This window comes from Myotis myotis, unplaced genomic scaffold (assembly GCF_014108235.1).
Source record: "Myotis myotis isolate mMyoMyo1 unplaced genomic scaffold, mMyoMyo1.p scaffold_m19_p_13, whole genome shotgun sequence".
NCBI classification, from domain to species: Eukaryota; Metazoa; Chordata; class Mammalia; order Chiroptera; family Vespertilionidae; genus Myotis; species Myotis myotis.
In genome coordinates, this window is record NW_023416317.1 from 52,710,963 (window position 1) to 52,733,882 (window position 22,920).

General features: G+C 53.6%; 1 protein-coding gene across 12 annotated transcripts in view; it reads left to right on the forward strand.

The window, feature by feature from the left end:
• TRAK1 (trafficking kinesin protein 1) overlaps nucleotides 1–20,196 on the forward strand; it is a 93,846-nt gene extending 73,650 nt beyond the window's left edge. For 6 of the 12 annotated variants that reach the window (XM_036333265.1, XM_036333264.1, XM_036333259.1 and 3 more), the window contains 4 exons: nucleotides 766–1,082; nucleotides 7,499–7,843; nucleotides 14,474–14,576; nucleotides 17,397–20,196. In XM_036333265.1, coding sequence (XP_036189158.1) covers nucleotides 766–1,082; nucleotides 7,499–7,843; nucleotides 14,474–14,576; nucleotides 17,397–18,195 — 1,564 coding nt within the window. In that variant the 3' untranslated portion in view covers nucleotides 18,196–20,196. Of the gene's footprint in view, nucleotides 1–765; nucleotides 1,083–7,498; nucleotides 11,055–14,473; nucleotides 14,577–15,272; nucleotides 15,364–17,083; nucleotides 17,103–17,396 lie in introns of those variants that run through there. The other 6 variants (XM_036333261.1, XM_036333266.1, XM_036333267.1 and 3 more) reach the window with 5 other exon arrangements.
• Nucleotides 20,197–22,920: the final 2,724 nt, after the last annotated feature.

The window sequence follows — 22,920 nt, forward strand, 5'->3', positions numbered from 1 at the left end:
GGATTTTACATCGTGTATGCAAGTTTTCATTCTGCCTGAGTGCCTTCTTCCTCTGTTCTCCCTTACCCCCAGTCCCACCCCCCCACCCCAAAAAACCAATAGAGCAGTGGTTCTCAACCTTCCTAATACTGCGACCCTTTAATACAGTTCCTCATGTTGTGGTGACCCCAAATTTCATTGTTACAAATTGAACATAATTAAAGCATAGTGATTAATCACAAAAACAATATGTAATTATATATGTGTTTTCCGATGGTCTTAGGCGACCCCTTGTGAAAGGGTCGTTCGACCCCCAAAGGGGTTGCGACCCACAGGTTGAGAACCACTGCAACAGAGGGAATTAGTTCTTCAGGTTAAGCATTGTTTCTCTTTTTTTGGGTTAATCCTCACCAGAGAATCTTTTTTCCGTTGCCAGAGAGTAGAAGGGGGGGGGGGGGGGAGAGAAACATCTGTATGAGAGAGAGACACTGATTGGTTGCCTCCTGCACGTGCCCGGTAGGGGCTGGGGAACGAACCCGCAATCCAGGTACGTGCCCTTGACTGGGAATCGAACCCAAGATCCTTCCGTTCCCAGGCCGACGCTCTAACCACTGAGCCCACCGGCCAGGGCCATTTCCCCATTTTTGCCTACATCTCAACAGCCTGCTGTGGCTTCCTTAGAATACCCACAGTCACCCTTGCGCATTCAGCAGGAAGGCCTCATTGTGTGTGGTGCAGCGCCCCCTGCTGGGCGTGCCACGCTCACCCGTCTCCCCCTCCTTCCAGAAACAACGAGCAGAGCAAGAAGCCGGGGACACCGGGCACCCCAGGCTCCCACGACCTGGAGACGGCGCTGAGGCGGCTGTCCCTCCGCCGGGAGAACTACCTGTCGGAGAGGAGGTTCTTCGAGGAGGAGCAGGAGAGGAAGCTCCGGGAGCTGGCGGAGAAGGGCGAGCTGCTCAGCGGCTCCCTCACGCCCACCGAGAGCATCATGTCCCTGGGCACGCACTCCCGCTTCTCCGAGTTCACCGGCTTCTCGGGCATGTCCTTCGGCAGCCGCTCCTACCTGCCCGAGAAACTCCAGATCGTCAAGCCCCTGGAAGGTGATCACCGGGGCCCCCGGCCCCTCTCTGTCCTGCTCGGGGACTCCCTGTGGTCCCTGATCCACCACCGGCCCGTGGGGAGCGTCTGTCACGCCTACTCTTTCTTCTTCCGGGACAGCCACCCGCGCTGCTGGTTTGAGTTCCTCTGAGGGACTCTGGCCCAGGCCCCCAGCTCTGTCAGTCCCGTGCAGGTTGGGGTAAACACACACAGGCGCCCGCCTCTAACCTCGGCCAGGAAGCCAGCGAAAAGGACGTGCCCGTGTTGGCTCTCTAGTTCTCTTCGCTTTTGCATTTAGATCCTTAGCAGTACAGATATTTTGCATTTAGATCCTTAGCAATACAGATATTTTGCATTTAGATCCTTAGCAGTACAGATATTTTGCATTTAGATCCTTAGCAGTACAGATATTTTGCATTTAGATCCTTAGCAATACAGATATTTTGCATTTAGATCCTTAGCAATACAGATATTTTGCATTTAGATCCTTAGCAGTACAGATATTTTGCATTTAGATCCTTAGCAGTACAGATATTTTGCATTTAGATCCTTAGCAATACAGATACTGTTGAGAGCCAGAGGCACTGCTCACGGGCCTGCCCGCCAGGTCTGAGCAGCGTAGAGAATTCACGCTTTGGCTTCTCAGAAGTGTTGCTGTCAGGGAGCGGGTGCAAAGCTAACGCCCTAAGTTTTCTCAGTAACCACAGGAAAGCGATTTGCAGTTTGTCTTTGCACTTTGTCGGCTCATGTTCCGCTTTGACCTTCAAATAGGGTGGCTTTCTTCCTGTGCCCTGTTCTGAGCAAGGCCCCCAGACCACCGCTGTCTGGGTGCCAGGACGGGGTGGCTGTGGAGGCCTGTGAGTTCTGTGCCTTCTTGATCCTGCCTTTTCCTGGGGCAATTCCCTTTTTTGCTACCAGGGACACCCCAGGTGATTAAACTCCTGGAAAAACGCACCGGTTTTTCTCTCTTTTTCCTCTAAGCATTATAAAACGTCTGCCCTTTCCCCACCACTACCCGGCCACATCTTTGTATTTCTCATTTTTTACCCCTGTAGTTTGGGAACCCCGGTGAGTTTGAGAAGGTGTCTTAGAATTCTGAATTACATTTCTGGTGAAAAGCCAAATCAGAATTTCTGTGAGGCAGTATTTCTCAACTTTTAAGAAAAATTCCCCCCTTTAAGGAGCTGATTTAGATATCTATTCCCCCTGAAAATGTAATACCACAGGTATACCGTTCATGTACTATATGTATATCTGGGCTCTGTGCCTAAGAAGAGTAGATTCTTTTCACCCCACAAGAACCCATCTTCAGCCCCTTGAGGGTAGTATCTTCCCTGTTGGGAATTCCTGCCATAAGATGAAGTTCTGCTTATTAAAGACCCAAGACAACTGGGGTTCCATATTCTCCGAAGGAAGGAGGGTGGGTTATGTTCTTCTTTTCATGATTATTTTTTAATTGTATAAGTGAGGTCCTTCTTAGATTTCAAAAAAGGGACGGCTTTTTTCTTTTTCTTTTCATGTTTATTCAGTTGTAAGCTTGGTGATTGTTTTCTGATCCACGATTATGTCTGTTTTTCTTTCAATAAAATCTTCCATTTCTGCAATTTTGCTTTCTGCCTATCTTTTATTTATTTTTTTTCTCTTTTGTCTCTCAAAGATCATTGGTGTTTATCATCTCTATCTTGTCTGCTTTCTATATTTGACTTTGTGTTTCATTAGTTCATCGAAGAATATGTTTTTGGATCCATTTTCCAAGCATTATTGCAGGAAGAGATTTTTTAAAAAAATGCATTTTGACCAATGCACCTTTTTTTTTCTCTTTTAGTCTTGTGACTTAGGCAGCAGTATTTTTGTGATAAGTTAATGGAATAAGAGGAAATCCCTTTAGACTTACAAGATAAGTTTCATCTATAGTACCCTGCTTACCCGAACGCTAAAACCACTACCATTAAGAAGTCATCTCTTATTGCTATGGCCGGTAACACATCCGCACGATAGAAGTCCCTCTGGCTCCATTTGGTAGTTCTCGGTCTTTTTTTTGTTGTTTAAAATACAACCAATATTTTATTTCTTCCTTCCCTCCACAATTATTTTTTGTGTTACTAAGCTTACTTTGCTCAGGTGTACGGCTGGCATGGGAATCTGCCCGACCCTGAGTTCAGCGCAGCTGTAACCGTGACCTTGGATAAGCCACCTCACCTTTCTTGTCTGTGAAGTAGGGCTCCCGTCTCCCACACGATATTGTAATGAAGAGTAAACGTGATGTGCTTTGTATTACGCTCAGCACCCTAATTGGTGCTAATGAAAACTTAGGCTCCCCAAACTTAGCCCTGTTCGAGCAGCTCAGGTCTAACGGTGGCCTCACCGGTGTTGAGACCTGGACCTGCGTCGTGTTGGGTCCGTGCTCTTACATCACCTCTTTCCACTGGTCCACTAAGAAGCTGGTAGGATTCCCGTCCCCTCCAGTGACCCTGGTAACTGTACCTGCGGTGAGGCCCCTGGAGACGGGTGGCTGGGATCACAGCAGATAGCCAATCTGCGTCTTCCATCGGCATCTCCCTGCCTGCTTCATCAATCTTGCCGTCTGCTTGTTGGAGTCGGCCAAGATCGCCGGCTCGGTGTTGAAGCCCGCGGGCGCTCTTGTTTCCTCCGCTGACCTTATGTGTGTTAAGCAGGTGACAGACAAAACAATCAGACTAGGAGAGATCTGTGTTACAAAGGTGAATCAGGCAGTGTATTTCCCTCCCTGGATTTTGCTCTTCCTTTCGGATTAGTTATAACCAAGATAGCATTTCCAAATAAACAAGATCATATGTAATTAGGGGAAAGCGCACACTTGTAAGCTGTAGGTTACCCAGCAGGTTTAGTTCTAACTTTTAGGCCCCGGGTGCTCCTCTGACATAAATGGATTTGCTTTTTTTTCTTCTTCGATGACGTGAATACTTTTTAGTTTTAACAGTGGGGTGTGAAAGGAAGGCAAACGGGGGAAGGGGCGGTGACCATAACTGTGTTCTCTGTACTGCCCATGCCCGTGTTTCGTAGAATTTCATCTTGGTGCCAACTAGAAGCACGACGGTTCCTCTCTCCACCTGCCCCGTTGTCTGACCGCAGCCTCATTCTCATGGGGCGGGAGGAGGGGGTAGTGGTGGGAAGTAGCTGATAGTGCAGTCAGCCCTCACTTCACGTCGTCCATAGTTTCTTGGAATTGCCGTGCCGGTGTGTCGTTGACCTGACTCCCGAGACTTGCCTCTGGGAGGCCGAGAGGCAGGCTGTGTGGTTCAGAGGGTGGGCCCTGGAGCCAGCCTGGGTTTGAATCCCAGATTGGCCATTGGCCAGCTGTGCAGCCTCTGGCAAGTTACTTTACCTCCCTGTGCGCGGTTTCCTCCTCTGTAAAGTGGGGACAACAGGGTTATCGTGACGATGAAGTGAGCTCATAAATGTAGACCTCTAAGGAGAGCGCCTGGCACTTCGTACAAGTTAGCTGCTTGATGAGTAAGGGAGGCCTGAGTCTTGGGGTAAAAATCCAAGGCCATGCATCATCTTGCAGCATAATCTTTCATTTGTCATCTCACTACCTTTCCTTGGCTGTGCGTTGTCGGGGAATGCAGATAACCCCCCGCACTTCCGTAGCCTCTTTAACGCCCAAAGCAGACCCGTTGCAGCCTTATTTCTCTCGGTAGCCCTTACAGAGCGGGGAGATGGGGGCAGTCCTTTGAACAGGAAGATCGAGGTGCATGGACTCTGGGCCCATCCTCCAGCCTCACCGAGTTCTTCCCCAGAACATTGCAAACGTCTCGAGCCCCTTTCCTGACACAGTGTCGACTTTCCCGTTTTTCCCCTTCCAGAAGTAGAGGTGACACGGCCACGCTGCTCCTGGGGGCTTCTCATCATCCTTGTAAGACCCATACGTGCAGTCCGAGCTGGAGGCCATATTCCCCATGTGCTTTAGCTGCAGGAAAGTGTCTGTGCCTCCAGCAAACACATAAGCAGGGACCATTGTGGGTGATGAATGGGGGTCCTGTGGGGGGTGAGGCATGAGAAATCCCATCAGCAGAAGTGTGTGTGTGTCTCCTGGCGGGCACTGGGCACCCACCTGGCAGTTTTACTGCCCACCATGTATGCTTCTCGCTGGCTGGAGCACTGATGTCCTTGCTTGTTTGCAGACCTGTGGATTGGGGTATTGAGGGAGAGGGCAGAGATTGCTGAACGAACCTGGCCTTGAGCACTGAACCCTGGCTGTGCCACCCCTGGTTCAGTGACTTGGCAAAGTCATGTCACTTCCTTGAGCCTCAGTGGGTAATAATACTCACCTCGTAGGGCAGGGCAGCTTTGAGGAGTGAGTTGATGTAACACCTCTAAAGCTAGCTGTCACGCAGGCGTGCCTCAGGACAGGGGAGCTCTTTGTAAACGTGCTGCTGCGGCCCCTGGGACTCAGGATCCCACCAACGGGTCTCAGCGGGTGTGCAAAGCCCTGGCCGTGTGCACACAGCGGCGCTTCTAGGTGAGATGCCTTTGGGGAGAGGGTCCATGGCTGCCTCCAGGGTCCCAAAGGATCTGAGAATAAGGGCCACGGGCCGAGGCCAGGGTTCCCCATCGGCACTGCTGGCGTTGGGGGCCAGGTCATCCTTTGTCGGGGGGGCTGTCCTGCGTGTGTGGGATGGACATCAGCGTCCCCGGCTTTGCCCACTGGATGCCATGAGCATGTTCCTCCGCGGTTGTGGCAACAACAGTGCCTCTGGGCAGTTCCAGATGTCCCCGTGGAGAACCACTGCTCTAAGGGAGAGAACAGCTGTGTGGTGCCCTGGGTCACGATAGGCATCTCTTTTTTACGATACTACTTCTCTTTTTTGCATTTGGAATATTTTCTACTTATGGCCAATAGATGCCGGGTAAGTAGGCTGCTGCTATTCTTATGCAAATGAGACAGACCTCAAAGCGGGGTCCAGGGAGTCTCCTAAACATGTGCAGGCAGTGCGGGCCAGTTTTTCCCTCTCTTATTTACGTGGATCCGAAATGGCCCATTGACGAAATTCTTTCACTGCTCCTTGGCTGAGATTGCCCCCCGGGAAGTTACTTTCCAGCTGTGATGAGAGATGGGGCCCTCACTGAGCACCCCCCCCCCCCCCGGCCCGCCCCCAGATCTGGAGCTCCTGATCGATGAGCTAGGGTTCTCTGCTTCTTGGTCACATTCCTGGTTGGCTTCCTGACCTCACCCCCCGCCTGTCCCTTCTGTTCCATCCTGACTTCCTGAGCTGCTGGCTCCTGCGTCCGCTGCTCTCCTTCCTGACGGGGCAGCCTGGTGGCCTGGAGGGGTTCTTGCCCACCCAACAGAGGACACCATTGGTGACCCAGCAGTGACCATCTCAGGCCATGTGCGCGGAAGGCTCTTGCTTGCCCGGGCCCGAGACCCTCTCACAGTCTGCCTGGCGTGTAGAACATGTATTTGTGTGGTTAACTTCATCTGGAGAACAGGGCTGGACCGCCCAGCCTCCCGGGCCGTGCACCCGGCGTACCAGGGCCACACCAGGTGTAGCAAGTGTTCTCAGGGGGCAGATTCAGCCCAGAGCAACGTACGAAAGATTCTGGGATGAGCCTCCGTAGATGCACGCCTGAACCCAGGCGTCCCAAGCACACCTGGTCTTGGCACGCTTCTCCCTGTGAGCACCTGTGACACCGCCAGGTCCTTAGGGACACGCGCTGGTGTCATTACAGACCATGCACAGTGTCATCTGAGTCCCAGGCTCCGGTGTCACTGAGGAGATCGGCTCCTCGGCCTCAGGCCCCGGTGAGGACTGGCCAAGGGCTTCCATCACAACCCTTTAGGCCGGACCCCATCCCTAAACCAGAGGTCGCTGGCAGACACAGAACAACTAAGTAAAGGAGGCCATGGCGGTGTCCTCCCCTCCCCCATCGTGTGCCGCTTCCGTTTCTTTCTGCCTCCCTCTCCTTGTGGCGCCTGGGCTTGGCGTGGCATTGCCCCAGCCTGCTCTGCTGTGTCCCCCTGGCCCCCGCAGCGTGTGATCCACGGTCAGGCAGGCTGTCCCCGCCCCCGACACCTTTTGTGTCAGCTTTGCTTATTTTCTACCGCTTCCGTTTCTAAAGTGATCCTGTGTTGGATCTGGAGGTTGACATCAGTTGACTTAAAATAAAGGGTTTGTCCCAAACACAGTATGGCATGAATTTCACTTAAAAAAAATTTTTTTAATTCCTTAAATCGGTGCCCCTTCCGGGCGCGGTGGGTCTTAGCTACTGTTACAGAGGGAGGGGGAGGCAGCACCCCCGTGTCCCTCCCAGGGCCCACCTGCTGCGGGGCTCGCGTCCTGCTGGGGCCCCGAGGGTGGCGAGCGGCCGTCGGCTTAGACGTGCATCCTAACCCTCTCTTCTCCCTGCCCCCGTTGTCCGCCTTCTCTCCTGCAAGGTTCTGCCACCCTTCACCACTGGCAGCAGTTGGCCCAGCCTCACCTCGGGGGCATCCTGGACCCCCGGCCGGGTGTGGTCACCAAGGGCTTCCGGACGCTGGACGTAGACGTGGACGAAGTGTACTGCCTTAACGACTTTGAAGAAGATGACACAGGTGACCACATTTCCCCCCGGGGCCTAGCTACCTCCACGCCAGTGCAGCACCCAGAGACCTCAGGTGAGAGGTCCCGAGCGCACGTGACTGTCGCAGGCGGCAGAAGCTCCCCGAGCCGGCCTCAGGCTTTCCCAGAAGAGATGCAGGAGCCAGCGGCCGCAGAGGAGCAGGAGGAGGAGGAGGGGTCTGGTGAGGGCACCGAGATAAGTCCTGTACACCCGGCACCTTCACCGGAGGCAGAGTTCTGGGCCATTCTCACCTCTGTTCCGAGCTCCATCCGTAGTGGCTCTCTGTCTGTAGCTTCCGCGCGTCCGTGTGGGTGATGATGGAAGCATTCCCATTGCGCACACAGTCTGTTTCTGACACACAGTCTGATGCCTCCTTTCGTAACACGTGGGCACAGCTCCCTGCCCATCTTGGAGGCACACGCCCAGCGGGGCTCTGGACATCGGAGCAGGAGAGGCTGCTAAAAAGAAGTGGATTCTTGTCCCCACCCACCCTCCCCAGAACACCACCCCTCTCCCCCTGTGTCTGAGGGACAGATCCTTGAGTCTCCTGGCCATTTCCACACTGAGCTGAGCTGAGCTGAGCTGAGCTGGGCAGTTCAGGGAAATGAGTTCCGGATCGTTCCGAAGGTGAATGAGACCCCGTTACCTGCATGCTGCATCAGAGCAGGAGAGAGCCCAGAAAGTGCGGGATTTTAGTCGCCCGTCGGTCAGCCTTGGTCCTTTTCTAACTTGGATGCAGGTATCTGTGCCCCTGCCCAGCATGTTTGTTCGGAGTGGGTTTTTAAGAAGTGTTGTAGCCATGCTCCCGAACCACACCAAGCCGATGACGGCAGGAAGCTGTCCCAGAGAGAGGCGCAGGATGAATCTGGAAAGCTCATGGCTCGCCTCCCCTCTAAACCGCCCCCACACTGTCCCAACAAGCATGAAAGCCATGGCCGAGAGTTGATAGAACTGCCCACGTCCCAGGTGCACGGGCTTGAAAAGCTTCGTGCTCGGGGCCTGGGACCCAGGGGCCATGGGGTTAGGATTTGCCAGACCTCCAGGACCGCCTGGCTGCTTGGCTAGGAAGGCAGGGAAGCTTGTATGGGATAAGGGGAGAGACCCAGAAAAGGAAGGATCAGCCAATGTCTTCCTCCTCGTGACAGTCCCGGGAGACCAAGCCTGAAAAGAGGATGTTCGCTCATCTTGGTGGGTCTTGACTTTCATTCGTGAAGGCCGCCACATCCCCTGTGCAGTGCAGGCGGACAGGGCCGGGGCTCCTGGCGGCATCTGCCAGCCCCTGGCTGAGTTCATACGGCCAAGGGACGTTAGGGGGGACCAACGTGTTTTTTTTCTCTAACATAAACTTTAGAGGCCTCATCGAGTTCAAAGGATTTGCTTAGCAAACAGGTTTATTTGTGGTTTGTTCTCTTTTCCGTAGCAATTAAGTTACCAGATTAAGCTTGGAGGGGATGCCCACGCTTGTGTAGTATCTTCACACCTAAGAGGGGGAACCCAGCGCTGTTGGTGCCTCCCTTTGTTAGGGGCACCAGGAAGGCAGACAACAGTTCAGGAAACAGCGCCGGCTGATCCTTGTGGCTGACGTGGGAGGGGATCCTGTCGCGTGTGAGGGCCGCTCCCTGCAGCCCTACACCTGGAACGGGTGTATCTGGAAGTGGGAAGAAGCACCTTTAAGTTGTACAGAAGGAGTACAGCTCAGCAAGTCAGCTGAGAGAGAACTCCTCTCGGAAGGTGGAGGGAGAGAGGGGCCGAGGAGGAGGGCCTGAGTCCTGACTGCTTTTCTTACTGAAACGGAGGCGTAGTTCTTGCTTCCTCCCTCCAAACTCAAACCCGGCAGCAGATCCATCCCAGCGCCTCGGGGCGGTTGGAAGTGAGCGGTCCAACAGAAGTGTGTGGATTGCTGAAGGGGATTTAGGAAAGGTCTGATTGTTTAGACCAGAGTTTTCAGGGCTTGTTTTCTGGGTGAGACCCATGAAAAGCTCAGTGCAGAAAGGAAAGGCAGGACAAGACCCTTTCAATTCCTGGAATGAAAGAAGTACTTCACTCTGAATACTGACCCCAGAGGCCCCGAGGGGCACTAGGCACACAATCTTGGAGTCAAGGGTGGGCACTGAGCGTCAGCAGGAAGGCCTGGGCATCTTCCATCTTGGCGTTTGTATCCAGACTGTTTTGGTCCCCACCCTAGTCCACCCTCCATGCTCCGGCCCTTGTGTCCCAGGAGCTGCCACCTGCCTGGGAAGACTGAGTAGGGAGAAACTTAGAAGTGATTCACCTTTTTTTCTTGCAACTGATGATGTAAGGAAATTGGGAAGTCTTTACACCAGGCACTTTTGTCTAGAGTCTGCTGTCTCATGGAGAAAAAGTTTTGAGTGCATATTGAAAAAAAAATTTATTAACATATTTTCGTGTATTATTTTTGTATCATTATTTGCTGTTTTTTTTATAATCCCATGTCTTGAAAACAATGAGTCCTTGTTTTCATATTTGTAAACAATTTAGATAATTAAAGTGGATTGTTTAAAACAATTTTAGATTATAGTTTTACTTTATTTCAGTGACATTTTATGATTTAATTCATCTAGAAAGGGCACTTTATCAGAAGAAGGAGTTTACTTGCCTTGCTTGTGCTCTGAATTTTATGTAGTCATGAGCAGGAAAGAGCCTGTGTGTGGTAAAGGATTAGATTAGAGTTTTTTTAAAGTATGCAGCTATGATGGTAGATGTTTGGACAGACAATTTAGTTGAATTTTCTTGGATGCCTTGATCTTTAAAGGGGAGAAGGAGGTGAGATAGAAGAAAGCGAAGATCAGTTTATTTTAATACTCAGACATGTGGAGCCTATTTAAAGGGAAGGGGGTATCCTAAAAAAGGCTCCTACAGGTATACAGATCACGGCAGCCTTCGCACAGCGGCCGTAGGGGGCTGTGCCTCATCTCTGGTTGCATTTTCTATCTGGCAGCTGTGTGGGCTCACGTGAGGGGTCCTTTAAGGACCAGATGCCACAGTGGACTTTAGAGAGGAAAGTTTCTGCTCTCCCAGCACCTTACTAGCCTGTCCTCCCTGTGGATGAGGGAGGACGGGCACCATTCAAAAGGACTGACGTGCATGAGCTGGTGTGTACACATCTGCCTCGCGGCTGGCCAGACAGAAGAGTTCCAGGCGTCCTCAGTTCCCCACCAGAGTGTACTTGGCTTGTTCCATCTTCCTCTTCTCACCATTAGTGCCATGGGCCGTGGGGAGAAGGTGGGCTTTCCTGCCCATCCCCCCCTGGAAGCCCGAGTTCCATCAGCAGCAATCACCAGGTCTCTGCGTTAGTCACCAGGTCTACGTAGCAATCATCGAGTCCATAGCAATCACCAGGTCTACGTAGCAATCACCGAGTCTATAGCAATTACCAGGTCTAGTAGCAGTTACCAGGTCTAGTAGAAACCACCAGGTCTACTAGCAATCACCAGGTTTACTAGAAACCACCAGGTCTACTAGCAATCACCAGGTTTACTAGAAACCACCAGGTCTACTAGAAACCACCAGGTCTACTAGCAATCACCAGGTTTACTAGAAACCACCAGGTCTAGTAGAAACCACCAGGTCTACTAGCAATCACCAGGTTTACTAGAAACCACCAGGTCTAGTAGAAACCACCAGGTCTACTAGCAATCACCAGGTTTACTAGAAACCACCAGGTCTAGTAGAAACCACCAGGTCTACTAGAAACCACCAGGTCTAGCAGCAATCACCAGGTCTACGTAGTGTACTTGCAGATAACCTCCAGCACAGTCTGCAGGGGCCTCTGGGCCATCGCTGGAAATGGGATGGGGTAGGGTGCCAGGCCCCCCCATGACTGGTGCAGCAGCAGGATCCCAAGCACCCAGTTTTCCAGTTGGTACCAGGTTTCACGGGCCCCCAGAGGAGCCTAGCACTCCGAACCCTTTCCCTAGTGCACCTCTCCAGGCAGAAAGAGACACGTTGGACGGATCAGAGAGTGGTGAGCAGGGTGCCTGTCGCCCGTACAAGCCCTCCAGCGCCCACTGCAGCTGCCTGAAGGGCATGTGCTTGCGCGTGCCAGGCTTTCAGAACAGAAATCCGCACACGCACCACCGGTATGTAGTTCACCAGCGGAGGCCTCGAATGATCCAGGACTCATTAAGTGTAAAGGTGATCTCCGACCCATGAGGATGTTGTGCCAGTGTCAGGACCTGGGGAAGGAGGAACACACCAAACTGATGGAGGGCTAGGGGGTTTACTGGGCAGTGTCCCTTCCTTCCTGAATAAAATCCCGATGAAGCCGGTTACTCTCTCCGCACAGCTCTGAGGAAAAGTCAGGCTGAGAAGAAGAAGAAGGGCTTAAGTAGGAAGTCCGAGCACTGAGTCCAAGAACCCGTGTCCTCGGAGCCCCGAGTGAGCAGCACCGCGGGCAGGGCCCCGTGCGGTGGGGACAGGGGACTTCAGCAGTGAGCCGCCCGCCCCTGCCCTGTCTCTTTCCTATGAGGACAGCTCTGTCCTGCTCGCAGGGTGGTAGGAATCGACCTGGAGCTGCTCTGTGGCCGCACAAGGAGCCCCGGGCGACTCACTCACTGTCCCTGTGTTGTGTCCCAAGGAAGGGAGGTGCTGCAGCGGCCGGGCAGGCGGTGGTGACACATGCGGAGAGAGCTGACGGGCCCCGGTGTCCCAGCGGTATTTCCAAGGGGTCGAACCTCTGGCTTTGGCACTTTTGATGCGGGTTGATCTTCCTTGGTCTTCTCAACCCATCTCTTACTTCTGGGGGACAATGACTTCCGAATTTTAGCAGCCTTTTCCTCTCCGCAAAATCCATTTGCATTCGATGGGTTTTGCTTCTGCTGATGCAACTGTGTCTCTGAAATGTCCATCTTATACCCCCTGTTGCAATCGAAGGTCCAGATGTGATGGGGGAGGAGGAAGTGGGCATCGAGTCCCTTTGATTTGATGTTCTGGCCATGCGTTTAAATGGGGCGCGCTTCTGGTTTCAAATCCAGCCTTGCTTTTGTTTGCCATCTTTTTCAAATGTTATCTGTCTCTCACTTCTTTCGTCTTAATAACTTCCATGTACTGCCTTTTCCTCCCCTCCCTCCCGCCTGAATAACTCCCTGCGTTATTTGGGTGCCTTTCTCAGCTGTTCTGTTGCTTTTGTTTCTAGACCTTGTGGCAGGCAAAGACTCGTGATTGTTCGGTTGCCTTTTTCCGTAGCTTATTCCATTTTTGTTTTGCTCGCAGCAGTTTCTCGGTTATCCGAGTCCCTAAGCCATTCCATCTATTGGTTGAGCAGCACAGATTCACAAAGGCTATTTTTATGTGCCTCCCCCCTCACCCCCCACCTTGGCCTGGAGCTCCCTGTGGTTGAGAGTTTGCTTCCGTGGCCGTGGCGCTGGCTGCCACGCCAGGGGCCACGGAAGCCTCCCTTGACCCAGAGAGGTGGGTCGGACCATAATAATCAGGACGAACCAGTCCCGTGTTGCTCCTTGAGTCACCGCTGCCATTTTTGTGCTCTGGCTCTGTCCTGCCTGCCTTCAATTTGCGTGTCTCCAACATTTTTTGTTTATTTGTTTCATCGGGTTTCCAGTTGGGGTTTTTTGTTTTTGTTTTCGTGTTTGTGTTTTTAAAGACACAATCACTCGTGTGGATCTGGGTCTGGAGCACCAATTTCTTCTGTTTTGGACAAATCCAAGAGAAAACTTGCCATCAAGAGCTGGAAGATTCTCATTCGCTGCCTTTTGAATCTTCAGGGTGCTCATGGCCTCTGATACTTGAATCCGTTTTCTCCCAGGAGGTCTCTGGGGGCTGAGCTGCTGCAGGGGGTGGGGGGCGGGGCGGGCAGGGGTACCTCGGTCCTTCATCATGCATGCTAGTTGGAGCAGCATTTTTTCCTTTTTTATTTTATTATTTTTAATGTTTGAGTTATGAACGAGGATGACCTCTACAATCATGATGTCTCCTGTAGACCTCACTACCCATCACTCACCAGCCTGCTGCTGCATGGTCCCTACGCTTCTGTGATCCACTCTGCTCCAGCTCACAGCCTCCAGCCGCCTTAGCAATAACTCTGGAGACCTGCAAAAGGAAGTCAGTGGGAGGAAACTTGTGGCCGTCTCATTTTCGTTAAAATCAGGCATCCTGGAGACGCAGGAAAGCGGCCCGGGGTGGGGCTGGTGCTGCCGGCATCGCCATGTCAGGCAGCACCGCACGCGGCCCCGGGGCTGGTCTCAGCCACGTTGTTGCTGAGGCAGCTGAGCTCTCACATCCCCGCTGCAGACCGCACACAGGCAGTAGTGGAACCAGCCTGCCCAGGCCGCGCCCCTTTTGTGTCAGCAGAAAAGGGAGCCCCGTGAGCCTTGCCCTATTTCCAGGGGGCAAGCGCCTCTCCCCACCCACCCCGTGCCCCTCCCCTCCGTTTGGCAGAGCTTGGCAGCCGTTTGCCAGTGGAAAGCAAAGCAAAGCCACAAAGACAAGCCGATTCTGACCTCTGAAGAGGGAAACCAAACTGACCCCCGCGGGCCTCTTAGCCCCTCACACTGGATCCACTACTGACCCGAGAACGCGATGCGCGGCCCTGTCCGGACTGGGTCGGAAGCTGGGGTTCGGTGCCCCGCACGCCAGTGCTCAGAAGTGTGGCTGCTTTTGAGGGACCACCTTCGAGCCAGAACATTTGCGTTGCACCTTCCTGGCCCAGATCCGGTTCCCAAGGTAGCGCATCGCTTCTTGCACCTGTTGAGGGCCGAGCTTGCGCTCTCCTTTTCTCCTGGGTGTACTTGGATGCGAGAAATATGTTTTGTCCCTTCCCCCTCCTCCAATCTAGCACACCACCCTGGGAAGTGCATGTCGCAGACCAACTCCACCTTCACCTTCACCACCTGTCGCATCCTGCATCCTTCAGACGAGCTCACGCGAGTCACGCCAAGGTAAGGGACCCCAGGCCTGGGGGGGAGCGGGGGTGGGGTGAGGTGGGGGCTCTCCCTGCGAGACGTAATGCCGAGGAAAGCCCAAGTAGAGAGGCTCATTCAACACTGCCTTGTCCAGCTGGCGCCATCTCATAAGTTCCTGCAGGCTCCTGTTCAGGGTCCCGTGTTTCCGTTTGTCCTGAGGTCCCTGTTAATTCAGATCCAGGCAGATAGAGGCTGGACCACCTTCTGTTGCCCTTTTCGTTGGTCATGGAGGATTCCCAGGCCCGAAGCCCACATCTACTGGCATTTTACCCCAAAGTTTGCCAGTAGAACCCGCAGTTTCTTCCCTGAGCCCCCCAAACCCTTCTGCCCCTGCAGTAGACCACAGGAACCATGCCCACAGCTCCACTGATGGAAATGATCACATTTAAAGACCGGACCACGTGCCCAGCATGGTCCATTTCCCTCTGGTGCCTCCGAGAAGCAATAGAAATTGGCACCTTCTGGCAAGGGGACTTGTATGGCACGGGGTGGTCTGTGTGGCTTGATTTCAGGCCTTCCACAGCTTCCAGTGAAAGGGAGTGACCATTTTCTCTGTGGTGCAAGATGCCAGGGGGGTGAAGGTAAAGCCGAGAAGGAGGGAGGCGAGCAGGGCCAGCGTGGAGGGAGCCGCCACCCCGAGGCGCACCCTCAACTCTGAATAACTCTCCGCAGGTCATGTGAGGAGGACGGCGAAGCAGCCCCATGCCCCGTTGAGCTGAGAGGAGATGTAGGGCAGACAGTGAGCCCACGGGCGAGGCAGGGGGTGAGCACACGCCAGCCGTGCCTGCCCCGGCAGGGCCACGTGGAAAGGGCTGTGTGTGCACGCGTGGCCGCCACTAACCCGGGACTTAGGCGTGGGTGTGCCTCTGTGGTTGCGCCTGGCTAACTCGGCTTTGACGGTGGATACCCCTAACCATCTAAACCCCCCAGTCGAGCCAAGCGCCAGGCTCGAAGTTCTAACCGAGGCCTAACCGAAGCTCTCACCGGAAGGGATCTCCACATGGTAGCTTATCTTACCCATCTCCCTTCCTGCCTCCGGACAACCTGGCTTTCCCCATCCTCTTAGGATGGGATTGTGTTTCTAACCGTGGGACAGGCCTTCCTCCGGGGGGAGGCTGGCACCTGGCCTGCACGCCGGCCTGCATCCCCAGGGCCTGGGGAGTCAGGAGCAAGAGAAGGCTCCTGCCTGGGTTTGAAAGAATGGCAGCTCAGCACAGAAGGAGACGCCCCCTAGGAATGGCCCTGGAAACAAGATGTCCGGTCCAGAGCCTCTTCGCCCTCCGTTGCTTGTAGATCAGTATTTTGTAGGATCCCACCTGCACCCTTTGAAGAGGCCACCGTTTAACCTTAGGAATCGCTGTGGTTTCTAATCTCATGTCCCCGAGTGCTCCCTGACCACCAGCATCCTTACCTGAGCTTGGGGAGGGCGGGGGGCAGCTCGGTGTGCCTCTCCCTGTGCTGACCAGTCAGCAGCGAGGTCACCTGAGTGAGGAGCCGGATGATGCTGCAGCTTGGACCTGCCTGTGATGGTGCTGCCCGAGGGGGCGGCCCCCCCCCCCCCCCCCCGCTGTGGTCATTCCGGGAACCGGCTCCGGAGCGTGTCCCCTTCCTTCCCTTTCCCTACGTTGGTGCTTTGCCCAAGGTATCTGGTCCTTCCCCATAGTGCTGAGGAGATAGGGCCCTGCCCCCAGCTCCCAGGCCACCCAGCTGGCCTGCTCCCCGGGGGCACCTGCAGTCACAGCCACATGCGTGAGCAGCACCAGGAAGGTCTCGTGAGACTGTTGGGGTGCTGCTTGGCCCCTTGGCTGTTCCTGTAGCAGCCGCACACGGCTCCCGTGCCCGAGTGGCCTCACCCCTCCGTCGCAGATGCTAGAGGAGGCCCCTCCTGTCCTGGAAGCAGACAGCTAGGCCTCCCCCTGCTGGGCCTCTATACTGTCTGTCCTCATTCCTGGCCCCAGCTTCTGGAACATGGTGGGTCCTTAGTCAGCATGACACGAGTGGACGTAGGAACCTTTGCTGTCCTTCAGTAATAGGTCTAGACACCCACTGGGCCTTTGTCTATGTGGCTCCATAGATGCAGATCTGCTAACACAGCATGGCTTCCCCGACCCCGTAACTTCTCTCGTCGAGTTATGGATTTGGGCGACCGCGGGGAGGACTAGGTGCCGCTCCGTGCAGAGGAAAGAGCACTGTCCTGGGAGTCAGGGGGCGGGGTCTGCCGCTGACTTGATATGCACCTTTGGCCTCTGTCTCCCGTCGCCCAGGGGCCCCCTACCTGGGTGTCCCGCCTGCTCTGGCCATTCCGAGATAAACTCATAGCCCGTAGTCTTGGGTAACTTCTGCCCTCAGGGAAGTGGGTAGTGGGAAGGAACTCTGGAGTTTGAGTCAATTTGGGGGGAAAGAAAACCTCTCTGTCAAAGGGCTTCCTCCCCCATTTGGGGGTCACGATACTTGGGTTCCATCCAGGGTCTTCCCCTTCCTAGCTGAGTGACCTCGAGTGAGCCACCTGACCTTGAGCCTGTTTCCTCACCGGCAAAGGGGACAGTTACGTGCACCCTGTGCAGCTTCCTGTGAACTGAAACCGTGTCCCCCCCAACACACACAAGGGAATCCGAGCCCTCTGGGTGAGCGGGGCGCAGACATGGAAGGAAAGGGCCACCCAGGAGCCTGGACTGGGGGGGGGGGGGGATCCTCTCATCATGTCCTAGGCCCGCCCTGCGCCCCTGCAGGAAACTGCCCCTTTCCCTGGAGCTCGGGGCATTTTCTGATGGATGACCGCTTGGCTCTTCCTATCAGCCTTAACTCAGCCCCGACTCCAGCTTCTGGCAGCGCCAGCCACTTAAAGTCCACGCCGGTGGCCACGCCCTGCACACCCCGGAGACTGAGCCTGGCCGAGTCCTTCACCAACGCCCGCGAGTCCACGACCACCATGAGCACGTCGCTGGGGCTGGCGTGGCTGCTGAAGGAGCGGGGCATCTCGGCGGCCGTGTACGACCCCCAGAGCTGGGACCGGGCCGGGCGGGGCTCCCTCCTGCACGCCTACACCCCCAGGATGGCCGTGATCCCCTCCACCCCGCCCAACTCGCCCATGCAGACGCCCACGTCTTCCCCACCCTCTTTTGAGTTCAAGTGCACGAGCCCGCCCTACGACAACTTCCTGGCTTCCAAGCCGGCCAGCTCCATCCTGCGGGAGGTGAGGGAGAAGAAGCCGGTCCGGAGCAGCGAGAGTCAGACGGACGTGTCTGTCTCCAACCTCAACCTCGTGGACAAAGTCAGGAGGTTTGGCGTGGCCAAGGTGGTGAACTCGGGGCGAGCCCACATCCCCATCTTGACTGAGGACCAGGGGCCTCTCCTCTGTGGGCCTCCGGGCCCCGCACAGGCCCTTGTCCCTGGAGGCCTGGGACCCGAGGGCCTGCCTCTCGGATGCTCCACCGTCACGAGTGCCATCGGCGGGCTGCAGCTCAGCGGTGGCATCCGGCGGAACCGCAGCTTCCCCGCCATGGTGGGTTCCAGCATGCAGATGAAGGCCCCTGGGACCCTCACTTCGGGCATCTTGATGGGTGCTAAGCTCCCCAAACAAACCAGCTTGCGGTGAGGGTGGCAGCGGGGCCCTTCCTCGGAGGAGACCAATCTTGTCCTTCCTCCCTTGCTTCCCCCCCTGCACTGCGCTCTCTCCCTCTTCCCTCCTTGCCCATCCCCTCCTGAGCTTGACAAATCAACCTCGTGCCTAATGGGGGAAGAGTGGAGACTTTGTAAAATGTGTACATAGGACTTGGAGACCAGTATCCGACCTGCCCTTCCTTCAGATCCCGCGGGCAGTGCCCCTGCACTGTCATTGCTCTCGTGAGGACTTCACCTGTGCTGGCCTGGGGGCTGGGCAGGCCCGTGTCTTTTCCTCCTTCTGTCCTTGAGAAGCACTGAAACTCCCTAGGGCATTCTTATCCCATGGATAGGAAACCAGGGAACTCGGGGCTGGCTGCCAGTGTGCCCGTCATGAGCTGTCACACGGCACAGGGCACAGTGGGCCTGCCACCCCCCACCCCCCCACCCCGTGTCGTTGGGCGCCTGCCTCGCTCACCCTGTAAGAGCGTAAGGAACCTCCGTCCACAGCCACATGCAGCTGGCGTGGCTTTCAGGACCGGAGGGAGAGCTGTTCTTTCTTTTCTGGGTGATCCAGCTCCTTCGAGACCTTCATACTCTGCCTCAGTGGACGGTCGCTTCCTTTTTGAGGTGTGACTTTTGCTTTCCACGCCTTCAACCTGAAGTCATCCTTCAATGTCTTGTGATCAGCTGTCAGGCCAGACACCTGGCCCGAAAGAGAATGTGTTTACACTCCGCTGTGCGTGTCCGGTTCCATTTTTCTACGTTTTATAGGCAGGGAAGGCGTGGTCCCAGGTGGGAAGTCCCAGGGTACGTTCTCTCTGTGGTTCTGTGACACCGAAACACAAGTGGCGGACACACCAAGCCGCTCAGGAGATAGCTTCTTTCTGGGACCCAAGTGCACAACCCAATTGAGTAAGACCAGACCCAAGACAACCTCAACAATAGCATTACAGGGAAAGGGGACGGGGAAAAGGTTATGAATGAAATACATCAACAAAGGGAAAAGAACCAGAAGCAAATGTCATACCAGACTGGTTCACGGGAGAAATGAGGCTTCGGCCTGGGGCTCGGTCCGCTCCTTACTCTGAAACCTGAGTCTGGTCCAGGCGCATACCCTTCCGTGGTCTTTTGTGGCAGCCATTTGAGGCCCACACATTCTGCCCCCCGAAAGCCCTCTGTCTCCCGGTGCCACTTTTTATCCTTAGGAAAAGATAAAGGTGCTTGTGACACAAACATAAGTGAGCAAGGGGGCCCCGTCCCGTTGCTGTCGCCGACTGGGTCTTGAACTCGTATTTATTATTTATGTGTGCTGTATTTTAGACAAGCACCCTCTCTCCTGCTCCAGTCACAGAGTGTCTGGCACTCTCGTCTAAGCAGGTCATTTATTTATTCTGATCTGAAGACTACAGTGTACCTCATGTTGTCCCGTGGCCATTTGTCCCCGACATTTATGCAAGGGTAACATCACATGCAAATGAAATTGCCATTTTGCACCCCCCCCACACACTCCTCTCCCACTTGGCAAAGGATGTGTTGTTCAATTGAAGGCGTGTAACCTTATGTCCACCAGAGATACTGTAAGGAAGTCCCCAGGAGCAAACCCCAGTCCCACGATTTCAGACTATTTATTCTGTGAACACGAAGGTGTTGGTCAGTTGTTTTCAACACTCCTCGTGGCTGTATGCGTGCACTCAATGCAAGAAACGTATATCTTTTTATCTGAATGTATTTTAAAGCAGTAGGTAGATTAACAAAGGAACATGAAAACCATGGATTGAATGGACCACTTTATGTATTCAGAGAGAGGAACCACCCATCATCACAAAGGAAAAATCAGCAATTCAGAGGTTGCAGTATTTAGTGTAGTAAATAAAGGATCAACATCGGGCAACCACTCTCAGAAAGTGTGTTGTAATGCATCAAAAAATCAATAATAAAATTTTATTTGCTAAATGAATATCAATAAAATAAGTTCAAATGATGGAAACCACAATGGTATTCTGATTTGCATTTTTTGATCTTTCTCATTGGTAGGTGATGACCTCTTTATGTAAGACTTGAAGTTTTTCAGCTGTTTGGGGAAATTAAAAGCCATGCAGTTCTTTACATACTGTTATACCTGCCCTTTATCTATATATATAAAAGCCCAGCGACCAAATGGCAGAATGACCAGTCAACCAGTTGCTACACAGGAGCTGCCCCCTGGTGGTCAGTGTGCTCCCACAGCGGGAGTGCCGCTTGGCTGACTGGGATGAGCCGTGCTCCCACAGCAGGCTGGTCCCTGCAGGCCACACCCCCCCACCAGGGCATGAATCCATGCACCGGGCCTCTAGTTTTAACATAATACAATATCTTAGACAACTTTCCAATCAGAACCTGAAGCTCTTCCCTACTTTTCAGGGCTGCATACTACACCATGTGCACATACCCAATATGACCAGTATAGACCAGTATTCTATGTCTGGGCATTGAGTTAACTTTGCTACCACAGCACTATCATGAAAAAAACCTTGCATATATGTAATTTTACACATACGTGAGCACATCTGCAAGATAAATTCCTTGATATTACCAAATTGCTGTAGAGTTGTGTTAAGAGACTTTTAAAAACCGAACACCATGGAGGATCACCAAATGGAGAATTGTGAGAAAAGGATAAAGTAGAACTTATTCTGCCACCTCCAAGTTGGCAAGCAGTGAAATTATGCCGGCAGACAGTGGGTGGCGGCAGTGTGGATTTTATGCCAGGTGCACCCATTTAGTAGTGTGGCCTTGGACAAGCCACTTCTTTGGGCCCTCCATTTGTTAACCTGGAAAATGGGCACAGGAATCCTTAGGATGAATTGGCCGAGTAAGAACATTTTGAACATCTACCATGTGCCAGGTTGTTGGTCGGGGGGATCTGGTGATAAACCAGCGAGCGGCTTCTCTCGTGGAATGTGCCTGCCATCAGGTCACGGGAGAGAGGCAGCACTAGACACGGAAGCATGGCATGATGAGGGCGAGCAGGGAATTACAATAGGGTGGTGTGAGGGAGTGGGTGGCTACCTTGGGATATCAGGGAAGGCCTCTTCGGGAGGTGGCATTTGGGCCAACCCTGTGAGATGCAGCACAAGAGCATTGGCGCAGAGAGCAGTTGGTGCCAAGGCGCAAAGGTAGGAAAGCCCTTGGTGTGTTTGGAAAGCAGAGAGAAGGGCGTCAGTAGAGAAATGAATCACGGTTGTGGCTGGGAAACCATGGTGTTCACCCAACGGGCCATCTGGTCTACATGTTTCCCAGCCATGCAGTGGGCAAGGGCACATGACTGTTCTGGCCAGTGGGCTGTGAGCAGAGAAGAATCCATGCCGCTTCCTGTCCCTGAAGCCACGTGTTGAAATGGTGGTGACACAAGTTGGCGGAGACCCGTCATCCTGGGTCCAGACTCCCTGCCAAGCCGCATTTGATGTGATCTGAAGGAGAAACAAGTGAGTGCAGGCCCTGGGACGTAGACGCCACCTGGGGAGAAGTTGGTGGCAGTGGGAAGTTATTCTGAATTATCTGAATGGACTGGCTGCTCATAAGAGGGATTCAGTCAAGATTTAGAAAAATATAAAATTCATGTTTTGCACATTTGGGCTCATGGCTGGAAAACATCGTATCCTGGGAGAATGTATTTTCTGTGGCCAGTAGAGGGCGCTTGGAGACAGCAGAAAACTGGAAGGAACGGCCCTGAGCATCCAAGCCTGGCAGTCAGGTGTGTTGGCTTTTCCCTGGGAAGCAATTCAGGCAGGTGGCTGTGCCTAACCGAGACGCTGAGGGAAGTCATGAGGCCTGAGCCAAGTTTGCCTTGATGAAGGCACTCCAGGCCAAGGGGCAGCATACGCACAGGCTTGGGGTATAAGTGAAGAAATTGAGCACAAAATGGGGAGGAAACAGAGGAAAGCAAAGCATAGTTTACAAAACATATTCTATACAAGGGTGTCCTCCCCTTTGGAAATCAATCCACCCCATCTTAATGTCTCTTCCCTGAAAAAATAACTTTCCTCTTTGCTTTTCCCAGAGACATTTCAAAGTGGGTTGTAGACAGCATGGCGCCTCACTCTTTAATGCTTTAGCCCGTACTCCCAAACTCCACACGGCCACAGCACACTGAGGGAGCCCAGGGTCATGGGTACTTAGCCAGTCACCCTAAGAAATACCCAAGGTTTTGGCTAACCCTGCTCTGAAGTCTCAGGGGAAATTAGCGAGGCAATATTTTTTCTCTCTTTTGGCTTGACTTCTGGTTTACTTATCTTCAGGACTAGCAATAATTTGAAGATGCTGATAAAAAGCACCAATATGCTAATGTGGCTCAATCTGGAAATCTAGCTAAGAGGTCAAGATTCTTTCCTTTATCGCTTAAACCCCGAGACAAGAAAAAAAATGGTGTTTCTGTGTTGCTGTTTGTTAAAAGGATAAACACAGATTTCTCCCACCCTCCCTTCCCTTTTACCTGTGACTGACAACCTGAGCACAAAGGTTCCGTTGGGGGCCAGATGTTGGGGTGCATTGTGTAAAGATCCCCTCGCTTTAGTGTTACAGTCGGGTTAGGAAAAAGCAAGTCTTGGGAAAGAGTTCTGTCCTCCCTCTGGCTGCTGACCACGTTGAGACGTGCCTGGCCACCGGTCAGGGCAGGCTGGGCCTCTCAGAGCTGAGGTTCAGAGCCATCCACAGGTGCAGGGACCACCGGCAACTGTAT